Source organism: Manis pentadactyla, chromosome 16, assembly GCF_030020395.1.
Source record: "Manis pentadactyla isolate mManPen7 chromosome 16, mManPen7.hap1, whole genome shotgun sequence".
In the NCBI taxonomy this organism is placed as follows: Eukaryota; Metazoa; Chordata; class Mammalia; order Pholidota; family Manidae; genus Manis; species Manis pentadactyla.
Genome location: NC_080034.1, coordinates 20,757,113 through 20,773,754, shown reverse-complemented (window position 1 = coordinate 20,773,754; position 16,642 = coordinate 20,757,113). Strand labels below are relative to the sequence as shown.

The following is a 16,642-nucleotide window of genomic DNA, read 5'->3' as shown; positions in this document are numbered from 1 at the left end:
GAATAGAAAAAAAGGCTGACTACCTGAAAGAAAATGATTCCATTAAAAAAAGACAGAGAAAAAAAGGCTTTAGGTGTAAGTCAGAAAGGTAGCAAACTGCAAAACGAAGACTATTTTTGTGTAGCTGAGAATGTCAGATGAAAATTTCTACTCTTTTTGACAAGGTATATAACTGTTAAATATAAAAATTTCTCAAATAGATCAAAGAGTCCATGAAAGGCTTTCTCCTTTTATTTTTAAATCCAAGAAACAATTTAGGAGGCTATCATGATTTCATATTCGATCAACAGAAAATAGTTGAAACCAAAATGGCAGAGTTAATTTCTAATTAAACTAACACTTATACTTTGGGAAGGATTATTAGTCTCACAACCAAGATCTGCATGTAGGTAAAGGATTTTAATTTTGGAAAACTTCAGAAGATGGGTCCTGAGGGTGCTGGACAGCCAGGCCTGCTTTAATTCATCCTGAAAACCTTCTTTAATTTCTCTAAACTTTTCTCATCCAGGGGAGGCTTCCTCTGCCCGCCAGGCTGCAGGAACCTCTTCACAGTAGGGAGATTGCTGACTCTGCTTTTCAGGGCCTATAATGCACAAGAGCAGAGTCTCAGAGTGGAGACAAAGACCAGCCCATCAGGAGCACCACCCGGGCAACTGGAGGCCCCCGTACCCGAGGACCAACTGAGTGCCCTCCATCAGCACCAGAATGAGACACCCAGTGAGAAGGGAAGGCAGGAGGAAGAAAATACAGCTCAGTACCATTTACTCCAAAGATGTCTCTGTTTCAGACTTTATCCAGCTTAAAGCTTTCCATATTTTCTTCCCTGCACATAAATCCTATACATTCATTGCCCTCGGGAAACTCAAGTAACAGTTAAGTGTCTGTCACATCAACACAGATAAAGCCACCCAACTGGGAAATGAAGGTACAGGAAAACTGAGCTGAAACTGAAGAGAGAAAACACAAAAGGCAAATCACAGGGCCAGTGAAAACTGACTTGCCCACTGAGAGAGAGATGGGGAGAGAGGGGAGCCTGGGCAGACAGGAGCCCAGTGTCTGAGAGAAGGAACAGGAGCGGAGGGGAGGCAGCCAGAAGGAAGGAGACCTGCTCACACGGACTCAGGGATGGAAGGAGAAGGACACACCTGGGGTAAAGGGAATCCCAGAGAAAACGAGGACAGAGACTGTAAGGGAGCAGGCGCTTGGCAGAGAAATGCCAAGTGCTGAGTCTTTCTGATTTGCAAAAGTCAACTTATTCTCCCTGGAAAAGCATCCACCTGAGATCTCCTTGGCATAACAGGATTCTTTTCACGCCTCCCCAGAGCCTAGGAGCTGATTTTGGAGACCTGGGGGCAGCGGAGGCCTGGACAGTGATGCAGGTCCAAGAGTCCAAATACCAGATTCCAAGACGGGCCACGTGGGCCTTCCCTCCAGAGGCTGCGACTGACCTTCAGCAGTGGGAAGCCGGCCAGGAGGCTGGGGTCAAGCTCTTCCACGTAGTAGAGAAGTTCAACCAGGTGCACGTCAGCCTTGCTCAGCCTGTTGCCCACAAGGTAGTCTTGTCCATGGCTCTTTAACACCTAGTGAATCGGGGGCATGACGTGGTGGGCACGGGCCCAGCCAGGCTGGGTCCCCCTGCTCCTCCCGCATCTCCCCAGCCTGACATCTGCACCTCTGCTGCCGCCCTGGGTGAGGGGAGGGGTGTGGGGCTTCAGACCCCCCGCACCACCCTGATCGGGGAGCCGGGGAGAAGTAGGTCTCTGCTGCTCTTCCCTCACTCCTCAGTCGAAGAGCAGGGCCCCGTTTCCTGCTCCCACACCACTGTGGGTCCCTCACCTGCGTCTCCCCTAGGCCGTGGACTTAGCTCCTGCTCTGGATGTTTCTGTCTAGGACATGTACTATGTAAAGATATCTACTATAGAAAAGGATGGAATTCTATTTTCTCAGTTGGGCACTACTTTCCTCTAAAGTCTGTCCCCAGATTTGTGGATTACTTTTTCCTTAACCTCTCTTCATCCGTCTCTTCCTCCCACCCCACTTTCCCCTCTCTGGTTAGATGTATGTCATGAATCCCCAAAGCACTACTGCATTCTCCTGAAAGGCAGCTGATCCTTTCTGCCTACACCTATTGTCGGGATATTTTTTTATGGATTATTATCATCATGTTCCTCCTGGGCAAAAGGCTCCTGCACGGTGCCCTGCAGGACCTGCTCCAATCTCTAGTGTGCCTCTCAGAGCCTTCCACAGCCCAAGCTCTGGCGATCACCATGCACGCTTGCCCAGTGGAGAATTCTTGACTAGGTCCCCATAAGCTGGTATTTTACTGACAAATTATGAGTTGGACGTAACTGGTACAATTCTTCCTCATAGTCGATTTTGATTCAAGGCTTTGAGAGTCAAGTTTCCACATTAGCTTTCAGGAAGGCTCACTGGAAGTGAAGGTCAGTGCCCAGGAATGCCAAGGCACTCGTTTTGATTCTTGTCATCTAAGCTCAGTGCCCCATATGCCAAATGACCCACTTACATTTTCAAACACAGGGAGATAGCGATTTGTTGTTTTCTCTTTGATCAGGGCAATCTTGGCATCTCTTTGATCAGGTGGACATATTGGCAAAAGCATGATCATTTCATTTAAATCTGCTATACCTTCTGCATACATATCAATGCTGGAAGACAAAAGTGACCAGATTGTTCCATGGTTCCTGCCTTAGATTTTACATTTAAAAGTGTAAAGGAATGGGGCATCACCATTCACCATTCGAAGTAATTCACCTCCACTGGGTGCCATTTTAACGTGCTGGTTATTGAGCTTTCATTTTTTACTTAATCTTAACCTTTCATTCTAGAATATCTACAACTCAAATTTTCATTGCACACGTGACCAAATATAGGGATGAAGAGCATCGTCAACCTGCCAGAGTCACGTGCCTTAGAGAACTTGGTGGAATCAGTGCCAGTAACCACTAAGACCATATCTAGGGTTTTCCATCTCTGCTGTAGTTTGTTCTGTGCCACAGATGTAGTGTGTTCATAGCCTGGGACATGCTCCTAAGTATCACCAGGACCTGACACAGCCATCTGGGTCATGTCCTCTCACCACCCATGTGCATTTATATGTCCCCTATGAGCAGCTCTTCCATTCATTTCCCACAGAATACGGTTCCAAAACCCTGTCTGGGTATTGTTGCCCATCTCTGGCCTTATCTGCATTGCACTAGGAGAATCTCAAGACCTTCTCCTAAAATATCCCTGAAACAGTATAATTCTTAATATAGTTCCAACCACTGCATATTGCAGGAGGTTTATTTTATTGTCTCTACCTGGACTTCCTATAAAACATTTTTCTAAAACAAAAGCTTTATTGACATATAATTTACACACCACAATGTCATTTTCTTCAAGTTTACTATTTTGTTATATTTAGTACAATCACCAAATTCTGTAGCAATACCAAACTCTATTCCAGAATATTTTCGTACTCCCAAAAGAAATGCTATGTGCTTTCATAAGAATTCCATATTCTTCCCTCCCTCCAGCCACTGACAACCACTCAACTATTCTGTTCCAATGGATTAGAATGTTCCAAACATTTCATACTATTGAAATCGTACAATGTGACCTTTAGCTTCTTGTTTCTCTTATGTAACACAATATTTTCAAGGTATGTTGCACCATGAGTCACTGCGTCATCCCTCTTCATAGCCAGATAATGTTCCGTGGCTGGATAGACCACCCTTTGTTCATCCATTCATCAATTGATAGACATTTGTGTTCTTTGTTTTTGAATATGCGAAACAATGTTGCTATGAACTTTTATGTACAAGTTTCAGTGTGGCTCTCCTTTTCATTCTCTTGGGTGTACACCTCACAGTGGGATTGCTGAGTTATAAGGTAACACCATGTTTCACTTATTCAGTAACTGCCAGCAGCTCCTTACAAAACATGAATTTCAATCACGAGGTCCCATCGCACCAGAGAGGAGATCCCCACATACAGTTGTACTGACTAAATCTGGCTGCTTCAGACTTGTATCAAAATACCCCTGGTCACCCTGGCTTCTTGAGGACCAGCCTCTGCTAACCCTTATCAAGTGGCCGATGCCTGTAACTGCCTGGTAAGTCAGGTTCCTGGTTGCCCCTCTTACAGTTTCTGAAACTTGAGAAGCAGCTCCATCGGATCCTTCTCCTCCCCAGCATTAGCTTCTAGAAACTCAGGCACTTTGTCCCTGTCCCTAGCTGCGGGCTGGCATCCAGCCCCTAAAGGCCTGAGTCCCTGGGATCATGATGCCACCATCCTCCTGCTCCTTACAAAGCCACACTCACCTGACTCCACCCCAAGATTACTAGTCCCTCATTGTCACAGGTCTCCGCTCTTCTGACCTCAGTTACATTACGAAGTTCATGATCTCTACAAGCACCATGATGCTCACTCAGAGAAAAAACAATTGTTTCTGTAATCATTGATGAAATAACAGAAAATATACCGTACAAGGCTCTCTCCTTTATGTCCTTCCCATAGAGGTTGTGTTTGGTGGCAATGTAGTTGAGAATGGCTCTGGTCTGTACCAGCTTCATTCCATCAATTTCGACCATTGGCACTTGCTGGAACATCAAACTCCCATCTTTTCAAAGAAGAAAAAAGAAAGTAGAGAGAAATGTTGTATGGATTGCACACTTTTAGGCTGAAAACATGCAGCTAAAGATGTAAAAGGAATAAAAATTATTGCATAGTAACATTTCAACAGAAATAGTATGTTGTTTTTAGCTTCCTATATCCTTTTTTTTCCAAACTACCTTTAACTTTAAGATGTTGTTTATCTTTTTATTCCCCATCCACAAAGATGAGGAATATCCTCAAATTTTCATTGCACACGTGACCAAATATAGGTCTTCATGGATATTTTAGGAAGAAGTTGGAGACAGGCTGCAACAGAACGTATAGCCAGATGCCATTTCAGGTGAGACGTTCCCGAAGGAAGGCTCTTGGGGCTCATGGCGTTAAGGCCAACTCCAGGAGATTTCTAGTGGAGTGTTCTGTGCCTCTTCACTTTCTACCCCCAGGCAGTGTGTGCAGGGCAGGCCGTTTCCTGACTCCACTGTGCTGGTCTTGGTCTTTCTCCCCCTCCTCCTCATATTGTCACCTGGCCTTTCAACTAACCCTAAGTCCACCCCGGTACCAGCGTGTGTGATGTTGCTTTGCAGGCCTGTCAGAAAAAAGGACTCATAGCAACTGCTGGGCCTTTCTCTATCTCTTGTCTCTAATGTAGGTGTTGGAGCATCCTGGGGCGGGTGGACTCTGGTTCCTGACCTGACACAGCTCACTCAGTGAGGAAGGCAGGAGAAAGCAAAGTACTCCCCAGGCCTTGAGGACAGCTCTCTCAGCAAACCCTCAGAGCCCTTCCTAGCCCCCAGGGACTTGGAAGACCTGTTCGAGGGCTCCCGCCACTCATGTCTGAATCACTTTCTCCCTCCCCACTGCCCCCGATACCCAGTATACACACATGTCAGCATTGCCTGGTCTCAAAACATCAACTTATGACTTTACCAGATACTGTCATTAGAGGCATTTTAGATATGTGGTCTTACCATTTCTTAACTTGTCAAGGTCTTCTGGAGTTTCTATATATTTCTCTTCGAACTGGGAAGCAGAAACAGTAAATAAGTGCCTGTTATTTTCATTCCATTGCATTACAGAATTTTAAACTCCAATGGCCCCTGTGTGGTATGTAATAATGTAATACAGACAAGATAAGACTTCTGAGTTTGGCAGGTACCCAGAGGAGTGTGAACACAGCCACGTGGACATTTAGATGAGACCATCAAGACTAGTGCATGGGTTGCAGCACATGACAACTCATACTTGTAGGAACAATTCACCTCCACCTGTGCCTACCTCTGTCAATGATTAGGTCATGATTGGAGGGGGATGTCAGTATAGGCAAGGGAGTAGGAAATTCACTAGTTATGGAGCTTAATGCCTGAGGAAAGCCTGTCTGTCTGTCTGTCTGTGTGAGACAAGGACAGGACATTGTGTGTCCCCTGCAACGGGCATGCCATGGGGCCAGTGACTGCCTAAGATGCTGCAATCAGGGGCTTTTGCTGTCATACATCACGCTGTCATTGGTGCCCCATGGAGGGTACAATAGGCCCTGGTTGCCACACAGTTTTAAGTCTTCCAACTTAGAATTTCTCTACTAGAAAATATGGGACACGAGGTTAGAATTCCCAATTTAAGGAAGGAAAAAGAATCCCCAAACTATTTTTTACATTTTAACCTATAAACTTTGGTTTCTGGTAGGAATGTCAGGGTCAGAATGTCACCTTTTCAGGCACTGGCTTCTTGACCTGGGACAAATTACTGAATCTGTGTCTCAGTATCCTCACCTATAAAATGAGTATAGACATGGTTCCTGTTTAATAGGTTTGTATTAAGATTAAATTAGTAATGTATGCAAAGGTCTTTGAATAGTACTAGATGTGCGTAGGTACTCAATAAACATAAGATATTACGTTTTTAAAGGACCAGGCTGAAGTCCCATGCATTCACGAGAAAGTGTGATCCCAGGGGTTACGAGGCTGAAGGGAGCACACTGGGAGGTTCCCCCTCCGGACACCTCCTCACCTCAAAACCCCCTGTATTGCTCTCACCTGAGGGACAAGGTCGCTTGAGTTTGTCCATAATTCCCTTCTCATCATTTCATCCCATGTTTTATTTTAAGCACAATTCTTTATGGTAAAAGTTTGGGGGTTTGGAAGTTTCTGACTTGCTCAGTGGAACACAGTCTTGTGGGTCTACACGTTCCCACAGGGCCAGGCTGTACAGGTGGTGAGGTGAAAACCCCCCGAGATGCCGGGTCCCTGCGTCGGGACTGAGAAGTGGTGCTCCCAGCGGCCCCTCCCGAGGGCAGCTCTCAGCAGCGTCCCACAGAAACACACCAGGGTTTCCACTGGGAGCACAGCAGCTCAACACAGTGAAATGCTTGGGTGCCCTCCCAGGCGCCCCCACCCCTCCTTTAATCCCCTAGTTCCTTGTCTGCCTCCGCACTGGAACGTGAGCTGCCTGAGGGCAGGGCCGCGTCCGCCTTGCTCATCCATGTATGTCCAGGGCCCAGCACAGAACCTGAACTTAAACGCGCTAAAAAAAGTCACTGCCGAGTGGATGTATTAAATCTTCAACAGGCAGTTTGTCACAATCCACTCCTCCTCATAGTTGTGGTTTGTGCTTTAACTTAATTACATTTATTTCCTAATGTCTTATTTTTTATCTCTTTATTAAGGAAATGTCTAGCATATACAAAAATAAAAATGAAAGTACAATGACCCTCCTTGTACTTACCACATTGCTTCAATAATTATCAACTCAAGCTAACCTCGTGTCATGTATATGCCCATTCACTATCTCATAATAATTTCTTTTTTTAGAGGGCATCTCTCATATTTATTGATCAAATGGTTGTTAACAACAATAAAATTCTGTCTAGGGGACTCAATGCACAATCATTAATCCACCCCAAGCCTAATTCTCAACAGTCTCCAATCTTCTGAAGCATAACGAACAAGTTCTTACATGGTGAACAAGTTCTTACATAGTGAATAAGTTACATGGTGAACAGTGCAAGGGCAGTCATCACAGAAACTTTCGGTTTTGATCACGCATCATGAACTATAAACAATCAACTCATGATTATTCGTTTGATTTTTATACTTGGTTTATATGTGAATCCCACATTTCTCCCTTATTATTATTATTTTTTTTTTTTAATAAAATGCTGAAGTGGTAGGTAGATGCAAGATAAAGGTAGAAAACATAGTTTAGTGCTGTAAGAGGGCAAATGTAGATGATCAGGTGTGTGCCTGTAGACTAAGTATTAATCCAAGCCAGACAAGGGCAACAAAACATCCACGGATGCAGAAGATTTCTCTCAAAACAGGGGGGGTGAGGTTCTAAGCCTCACCTCTGTTGATCCCCAATTTCTCACCTGATGGCTCCCCTGCAACTGTGCCTGTCTTAGGTTGTTCCTCCCTTGAGGAATCTTACCCGTCTCTGGCAAACCAGCCATCTTCCGGGGCCATACAGGGAAATGTAAAGTTGGTAAGTGAGAGAGAAGCAATATTCTTTGAAAAGGTTAGCTTTTTCACTATCTCATAATAATTTGAAGCAAATTCTAGATATCATATACTTCACCTTTAAATACTTCAATGTGTATCTCTAAAAGATAAAAACTTTTGAAAATAGCCATATTACATTATCACACCTAAATGTCAATAATCATTCTTCAATACAGCTAATATTCATGATCATATTTTTAATTGTTGCATAGATGTCATAAACATATTTTAGATTGTTCAAATCCAAATAAGACCCATTCATTGTGATTAGTAGCTCATAATTATTTTGTGTGTTTTTTATGAGAAGAAATTTTAATAATATAATTAGGTCCAATCTCTTCATCTTGTAATAACTGGCAATTTTTTTTTTTTACTGTAAAACTCTTGACAGGGCATTTAGTAAGTTTCTTAGCTTATGTGCAGAAAGTACTTTGAGGCAGTCGATTTTAGATCCCACTTAGACAAAAGAACTCATATTCAACCTCTACTCCCGCCGCAGCCAGGAGCCACCGGATGCACTCCATTCGGCCTCGTCCATTGAAGTAGTGAAGCGTGGGCTTCCCCATGATGCTGTCTCCTGGTGTCTCTAAACATGAATGAATGAATGAATGAACGAATGAACAAGCAAAGCAATGAGCGAGGGAACAAATGGATAAAGCCAATGAATGGATGCACTTTATGATGTACTGTTGAACAGAACCAACAATAATGAGAGTATCGGCCTTCCTCATGGCAGAGCTGGGAGAATCCCCAAACTGTCTTCCTTGAGCCAAATTCTTACCCATCAGTAGCCAACCCCAGGAAACTGCTCTCAACCTTTCTCATGTCTCCACTGGGTAGAAAATCTGATTGTCCTAGCAGGCTAATAGATGAGAGTCTGTGCTAAGGATACGTGTCTGAGTGTTAGAGAGAAGGGAGAGGATTGGAGAACTAATATTAATTGAAAATCTCCTTATGATCCTGGCCCAAAGCCAGTCCCTTTGGGTACGTGGTATCTTTAATCCTCATAACAGCCCCACACCCTAGTTGTTAGTATACCATTCTTTCAGTTAGTGAAACCAAGGGTCAGAGGATCTATGACATGCCCATGGCCACTATCCAGTTAGTGATGAGCCTGGAAATCCACACCCAGTACTAAAAAAGAGGGCAGGGCTGGAACCCACACAGATGCCACCCTGGGAACCTGTGTGGGAACCTGAAACCAGAGGACTTCCTGGGGGGAGGAGCACGAGGGAGCAGTCAGTCTTCAGGTCCGTGGCTGTTCTGCTGCATTTGTTTAAAAGTTGAAATTAGGGCTAAGACTCGCTGTAGTTCAAAAGACCTTAATTCTTCCCACAGACAAACGATGCCAATTCCTATTTTTGGGGAATTCTATATTCTACTAGGTGCATTTTATAATCTAGAAAAGAAGATGCCTCTGCATTAATTTTACAGTACATAGAATGGAACTAACATTTGTTCAATGTCTGTCATACAGTGGACATTTTCACCTATTTATCTTCACTTAATCCTACAAAAATCACCTGAGGTAGATTCTGTTTTGACTCTCATTTTACAGTTGGAGATACTAAGGTTTCCAGAGTAAGCTGCCCAAAGTAAGTGGTGGACCTGGGACTCAAACCTACATCTATTAGAAACCCAAGAGTAGGCTTTGTTTTCTGTATTCGTGTTTTTAAACGTATACATGATAATCCTTCAGTGGATTGTGAAATCCACCAATTTTTAAAGTGAAATCGAAGAAAGTAGAAGATATCTGAGTACATTATATATAGAAAAGGTCAGCATCATTTCATGAGTTTTTTAGTTTCAGTGACATGTCTGTTGCATGTATGGACATTGCATGTTGTATGCACTCATTTGGTCATTATAAAGGTCAAAGATACTTTGGTTATGTCCAGTCAATGATGTTTGAAAGCCCTGGATCTATCCCAGGCTGCATGAGAAGTGCACATAGCGGGCAACCAAAGAATGGGATCCAATGGCTATACCTTTAGACAGAACTAGTGCTGGCATGTTCTGGAACACACAGGACTCAATAAAAACAGGAGTCCCAAAACCTGGGCTTAGGGAGGAGAAGTTGCATTTTCTATCCACATCCCAAGCTCTGTTTAGAAAACATTAAGATTCTCTTTGAAAATGTTGTTGTGGAGTTTGGGATACAAATATACTTCTCTTTACCCAGTGGCTATACCTCTGAAAAAATTTGTGTGCTTGTATCTGAGATATCAAACGGTTTTCAATACCCACATGTTTAATGTGAGGCTCAATAGTCTAATTTTCGGAAAGTAAAGACTCTTTTGGAAATACACTTAACTCAGCTGTCTTGTAATTGCATATTTTGTTTATTGTGCTTTCTTATCATGAGATGTGGAGATGCTATGATTCAGCAGAATAAGAAGAATAAAGCTTGTACTAATGCATGAAGTGTGCTTGCTGTGGACTAGAGTGATTCAAACCCTCACACTAAGCTCCCTTAGCCACTGATTGAGGATCCAGTTACAAAGGGAAATAAATAATTTTTATCCTATATAATGTCTTATCAGCAACTTTCTTCACCTTGAGACTAGGAAAAGCAGATGTGTAACCTGAACCTTCACCCAAAACGCCCTGTAATCCAGGTTGACTAATCAGTGAAGAGCACTAATCTTTCCACAGAAGCCAAATAAAAAGAGCCATTATATGACTTATGTGAAGAGAAGTTTGCAGATATATAGGAAGTCTCCAAAGGCCCGAACAAGACTTGGGGAAAAGGCATCACAAAATTTTGCCTAGCTAACAGAAAATAAGAACTACAGAGATTCGATGGTTTGCTGCGGGACCCCATGTATGTTAATGATTCACTCAGTATCTGGCGAATGGGTCCATCCTCTACAGCAACCCTGGGAAACAGCTTCTAATATTGTCTTAAAGATGAGAAAACTGAAGTTAAAAGAGATAAAGCAACTTTCCTAGGTCGTGCGTTTTGGCAGGGTTAGATTAGTTCCAACTTGTCTGATTTCAGGGCTGGGGCTTTTTTGCTCTGCTGTGTAATGCTTCGCTTCCCTCTAAGACCATGTCTATTTTTTCTATTCAGAATCCATTACCCAACTAACTGGTGAAGGGAAGGGAGAGAAGGAAACATCAAATGCACAACTTCCTTTCTGGTGGCTGATTTTGACTTGGTATGAAGAAAAATCAATGAAAATGTGCCTTCCTTTAATTTGATACCCTAAAATACTGTGAGTTGAGGACTAATATATTTTACCTTAAGAAGGAAGCAGACTTAGAGTCCTCAAAAGCAACATATTCTAAGATAATTCCAGTAGTAAATTAAAGGAGTTCTGTCTCAGGGGGTGGTCCTAATTACGGTGTTTCCTAGCAGGGAAAAGGGGGACAGAGACAAACCCAAACCCCTTCCTTATGAGGTTCTTAAACTAGGTCAGGTTGTTTAATCTATGTGCCTCAAATATCTCTTCTAAAAATAGAGATAGTCATATCTATTTCTGAGAGCTGTTGAGAAAGCTAAATTAGATAATATACATAAAATTCCCAATAGGGACCAGCAAACACAAGCTCCGTCCTGCTCCCAGTTCTTGGAGATGTATGAGTCTCTGACTATATTGGGTAACGTGTGTCTTCTTTCTTCTATTGCCTATCTATCTGTCCATCTGTCTATCTATCTATCCACCTGTCTCTCCACCTATCTATCATCTATCTACCTGCCTGTCTTAGACATCTATATGTCTATCTATCTACCTCTTGACCCACAGAGCTCCAGTAGGAAGGCAATTTCTATATACAGCCAGACTTCTTTCACGTAAGTCATTTAATGGCTCTTCTTATTTGGCTTTTGTGGAAAGATTAGAGCTGTTCACTGATTACTTAAGCAGGACTGCAGGACATTTTTGGCAAAGGTTCAGGTAGGTCTGGCACATCATTAAACACAGCTTTTCACAGTCCTGAGACTTCAGTAGATCCCTGGTTCTGCTCCTATGGTGCACCTAAGTGCCTGCCTCACCAGGCCTGGCTCTGCTCCCACCCACTCCCTCTGGAATCCTTCCTGTCTCCAGGCAAGGGGAGACCCACTGCTTCTCCCTCCAGTTATTCATGGCACTGGTGCCAGATATCACTGTCAGCTCTTGAGGAAAATGATCACTTCTCTCCTAAGTCTTACCTGGGGAAGCAGACATGTCAGTGATTCACCTTTGACATTGTTTCTGGTTGACATGCAAATGCATTTCCTTCTTTAAAAAGTTACCTTCAGACTTCCTTAACTAGCATTCATTGAACAGTTTTCTATGCTAGGAAATGATGGCTGGTTGGGAACAAGATACAAGCCTGACTTGGTCTTGCCCCCCACAGGAGTTTAAATCTAGCCAGGAAGGTTTGTAGACAATTGACAATGTCCATAGGGCCCAGCAGGGGCCCCTTTGCAGTTGACCTTTGATCAACTTGGGTTTGAAAATTCATGTCTATTTATTTTTTCAATAAATATGTTGGAAAATTCTTTGGAAATTTGCAACAATTTAAAAATATATTTTCTTTTCTCTATTGTAAGAATGTAGTGTATAATACATATAACAGACAAAGTATGTGCTAATCAACTGTTTATGTTATTGGTAAGGCTTCCAGTCAACAGTACACTATTTTATTAGTTAAGTTTTGGAGGAATCAAAAGTTTTATGAGAATTTTTGGGTGTGTGGAGTCAAGAGAGTCAAAGCCCTTAACCTCTGCATTGCTCAAGAGTCAGCTGTAATTGGTTTCAAATCAAGATTCATGATTTCCTTAGCCAAGCAAGTCAGAGCCAGGTGAGAAGGTGCCAGGCTGAGAAAGCTGGGGTGCAGAGCCTTCTGCCTAGGTGGGCTCCTTCCTTCCATGGCAGTATCACAGTCTGCAAGCTGAGGGCTTCTTTGGGTCCCACGTGTTTGCCATCCTACCCTTCTAATTAGGATCATGCCTCATCTTTACCAAACATTGGTCTCTGTAGCACCTTGCAAAATGTTTTTCCTTTGCATCACCATTTCAGCACCTTCTGCTGCAGGTACTATAGTTTTTCTCATGTATTCTGCAATGCCCCAGACCATCCAGGATTTTCACATGACTTTACTGAAACTCTCAGTCTCTCCTATCAAGACCTCTTTTTTTCCCCTCAATATTAATACTTAAAAGAGTGCATTGTTAACTCTTACGTTCTGATTCTAATGACTTACATATTCTAGCCAAGTGAATTCCAGTGTTTTCTAGAAACGAATTAAGGTGTAAAGTTTGTGAATTTAAGGAAATATACCATTAACACTATTGTCAAGTGCAACAAAATAACTGTACATTTGTATAATAAATAACTTCTAACCAAACAACAACCACAGGACAGTGAATCAGACCATTCCTCACCACGAAGGGTTACCCAGCCCAAATGTCAACAGTTCAGCACTGAGAAACCCTGCTCCAGCTGTCTTATAGGTTTGCCATGAGTTGGTTGAACCTCAAAGAAAGGACACTTGCCAGCTAACTAGTCATAGCAAAGACTGAATTAGAATCTAGACCTGCTGATATTTAGACTAATGTATTTCCATTATGAGGAACTTAATTTTGAATTTTCACATGATATATAGTATTACAGTAACACAATTCACAGGTATTGTGTGTTGATTAAAGTAGCCCCCCCCTTATCCCTGGGGGAGAGTTCTAAGACCCCCCAGTGGATGCCTGAAACCACAGATAACACTGAACTCCCTACATAGTATGCATTTTCCTATACATACATACCTGTGATAAAGTTTCATTTATAAATCAGGCACAGTAAGAGATTAACAAGACTAATCATAAAACAGAACTATTATAACAATTCCCGGAATAAAAGTTATGTGACTATAGCGTCACTCTCTCTGTCAAAATATCTTATTGTACTGTACTCATCTTTCTTCTTGTGATGATGTGAGATAATAAGATGCCTGTGTGATGAGATGAAGTGAGGGGCCTGATGAGCATGGTGACGCAGCCCTGCAGGACTACTGGCCTGACAGTTTGCCAGAAAGACGATTATCTGCTTCCTGTCCAGGGTTGACTGGGGGAAGCAAACCACGGAAAGAACAGCCCTGGATAAGGGGAACAACTGTACTTCTACAGAGAAAATATCTTCAGCATAAACCCCTCCAATCTCCTTTGCACCAGTCATATTCTCTGATTGTCTAAAATGGCATCCTTCTTTTTCCTCCTCTTATCAGTAGTTTATTCCATATCTAAATCCTCATGCCCTAGTTTTCTAAAGTCTTCATTTTTCCATATCTGTAGAGATGTGTCCAACAGCAATTGAATAACTAACTCTTAAACTGTCCCCTAAACACACCAAGAAGGCATATGAGTATAAAATAGACTTTCTCTCAGTGCAAAGGACACAATTTAAAGTATTTTTCTGGTGAGCTAGATGTGAGGGTGTAAGGCAATGTGTGAAGATCATAAAATCAGTCCTTACCTTATGAAAGTCTGTCTCTCACTGGGATCAGCAGCCCAAATGCCAATTCCTCAAGCATTTATAAGCTTTTTAAAAACAACTTAATAACTCCTCCTCACTGAAAGGTATAAAGTTCAGGTAGGGAAAAACCACTTCCACAGTGTTCTGGGGCCATGTATTCCACGGTAGATTAGAAGGAAAATAACAAGTCATTCTCCTATTATGAAACACTGGTTAATATATTCCTTTTCAAGGTTGGCAATTAAAAGATTAAACCAAACATTTCAGATTGATTGGACTCTCTTTGGCAGTCAGTGGAGCACTGGCTTTTTGAAGAAACTTACTGCTTCATGAGTTGGATACGTAAACTAAGCAGATGAAGTACCTCTATGGTGAGCATAGCAAGGAGCCGATGTCAGTAAAGGGCAAGCAGATCTCTGGAATATTTTTATATTGAGTTGCAAATAAAACATAGGACACCCAATTAAATGTGAATTTTAGATACATAATAAATGTTTAGAATATACATTGTATAGAACATACATTAAAAATTATTTATTGTTTATCTGAATTGCAAATGCACACTTAACTGGCTGTCTTATATTTTATCTGCTATAGCTGGTGACTCAATCTGTGTACTTTTTCCACTCTGCCATATTCAAATCAGCCTTCCTGACCTCTGGGCCATTGCACATGCCATTTGTTCTCTTGGAAATACTCTACCTTGAGCTACTAATATATACTAATATGTATTTCCACCTACTACCTCCACTACCATGAGATTGTTCTGAAGCATATCCTAGACAACATATCAGAAATTCATCTATCAAAAGTTTAGTATGTTAATTTCTAAAAGTAAAGGACTCTTTTTTTATAAACATACTGTTCTCCAATCACAATAAATGTTTGTACTTCTTTAATTTCATTAAATTTTCAGCATTCTGATTTCTTTGAATATCTCATGAAGGTTTCTTTGCAGCTGGTGTATTTGCATCAGAATCTGGGCAGGGTCCATACATAGCATTGAAGTGATGTGAATAAATACATGTTGAAGACCTGGGTGAATGAACAGATGAGAGTGTGGGGGAATGTGAGGAATTCCCAGAGCCCAGACTCACACCCTAGGTCCTTGCGGGGTGCGTGGACTTGTGCAATTTAGACCCTTTCCGGACGGAGCGCTGGGCTTGCACAGGGCCACGCTGCACACCAGGAGCCCTCAGGCCAGGGAGGCAGGCACAGTGGCCTCCGGGTTTCTGGCCGGTTTGCAGGGCTGTGTGGGAGGCCGAGGAGAGCCCGAGGGCCCGGGGAAGCAGCACCAAGGGGAGGAGCTCAGCGTGGCCAGGTGGGAAGGAGCCCGACAGGCAGGGCGGCAGACGTGCCCAGGCAGGAGGCAAGGGACCTCGCCGTGCCCAGCTGGGGCACTGGGCTGGAGAGCGGGTGTGGGGAGGAGTCCGGGCAGGCAACGGGAGTCACTGAAGGAGTTAAGGGCAGTTTTGTTCAGATGTGCATTTTAGGAAAGCCACTCGGGTTGAAGGTAGAGGACAGGCTGGGGTGAGGGGAAGCCGCAGTCACTGGGCCCAGCCCACTAACTGCGGGGAAGCTCACTCTATGGGAGGGAGAATTATACGCCAAAGTTCAGATTCTCTGGGAGTGTTCATTACTGGCCATCCCTGTATGAGGCTAAATCACTTCTAATCCAGATAATCTGGCACAGTGACAGGCCAGGGGAAAAGGGACTGTGTATGTATTCATTGACATATAATTTGTGCATATCATCTGTCCCCAGGTCTAAGGGACACTGAGTGAACCAAGAGTGAGGCTCATGCCCAGAGCCTAGCAGACCATCACGGCAGAGCGCTGATGTACCAAGGTGGTCATGGGCTCTAAGGGACCACAGGCTCACCTGAGAGCACAGATTGGGTCTGTTCTCGTCATTATTCCCCCACCTTCTAGAATACAAGAGACTCCATAGTAGACGTAATAACTGTTCAAAAATGCATACAAAGAAGAACATTTTTATTATCAGGTGGAAAATGCCTGTCAAAGAAAGAGAGAAATTTTCTTTCTATCATTACTTAGAAAGGTAGCCAGTTTCCTGTGAAT

At 42.9% G+C, this 16,642-nt stretch overlaps 1 protein-coding gene across 2 annotated transcripts; it reads right to left on the bottom strand.

The window, feature by feature from the left end:
- Positions 1–209: 209 nt before the first annotated feature.
- On the bottom strand, positions 210–14,692 carry LOC118927772 (glutathione S-transferase A1). Of its 2 annotated transcripts, XM_057493780.1 has the most exons (7): positions 14,561–14,692; positions 8,591–8,692; positions 5,586–5,637; positions 4,489–4,621; positions 2,525–2,666; positions 1,449–1,580; positions 210–583 (listed from the first exon to the last, which is right to left on the bottom strand). In XM_057493780.1, the coding sequence occupies exons 2-7, from the start codon at positions 8,672–8,674 to the stop codon at positions 458–460; spliced, it is 669 nt and encodes a 222-aa protein (XP_057349763.1). In that variant the 5' UTR covers positions 8,675–8,692; positions 14,561–14,692; the 3' UTR covers positions 210–457. The 2 variants fall into 2 exon arrangements, with proteins under 2 accessions (XP_057349763.1, XP_036772274.2); XM_036916379.2 differs by lacking the exon at positions 14,561–14,692 and having other exon boundaries at positions 8,591–8,720.
- Positions 14,693–16,642: the final 1,950 nt, after the last annotated feature.

Coding starts and splice junctions, on each gene's coding strand:
- LOC118927772 (XM_057493780.1), bottom strand. CDS start 8,674: ATGGGGAAGCCCACGCTTCACTACTTCAATGGACGAGGCCGAATGGAG. Junction 5,638..8,590: donor TGGCTGCGGCGGGAGTAGAG/GTTGAATATGAG, acceptor TCTGCTTCCCAG/TTCGAAGAGAAATATATAGA. Junction 2,667..4,488: donor GACATAAAGGAGAGAGCCTT/GTACGGTATATT, acceptor TTTGTCTTCCAG/CATTGATATGTATGCAGAAG.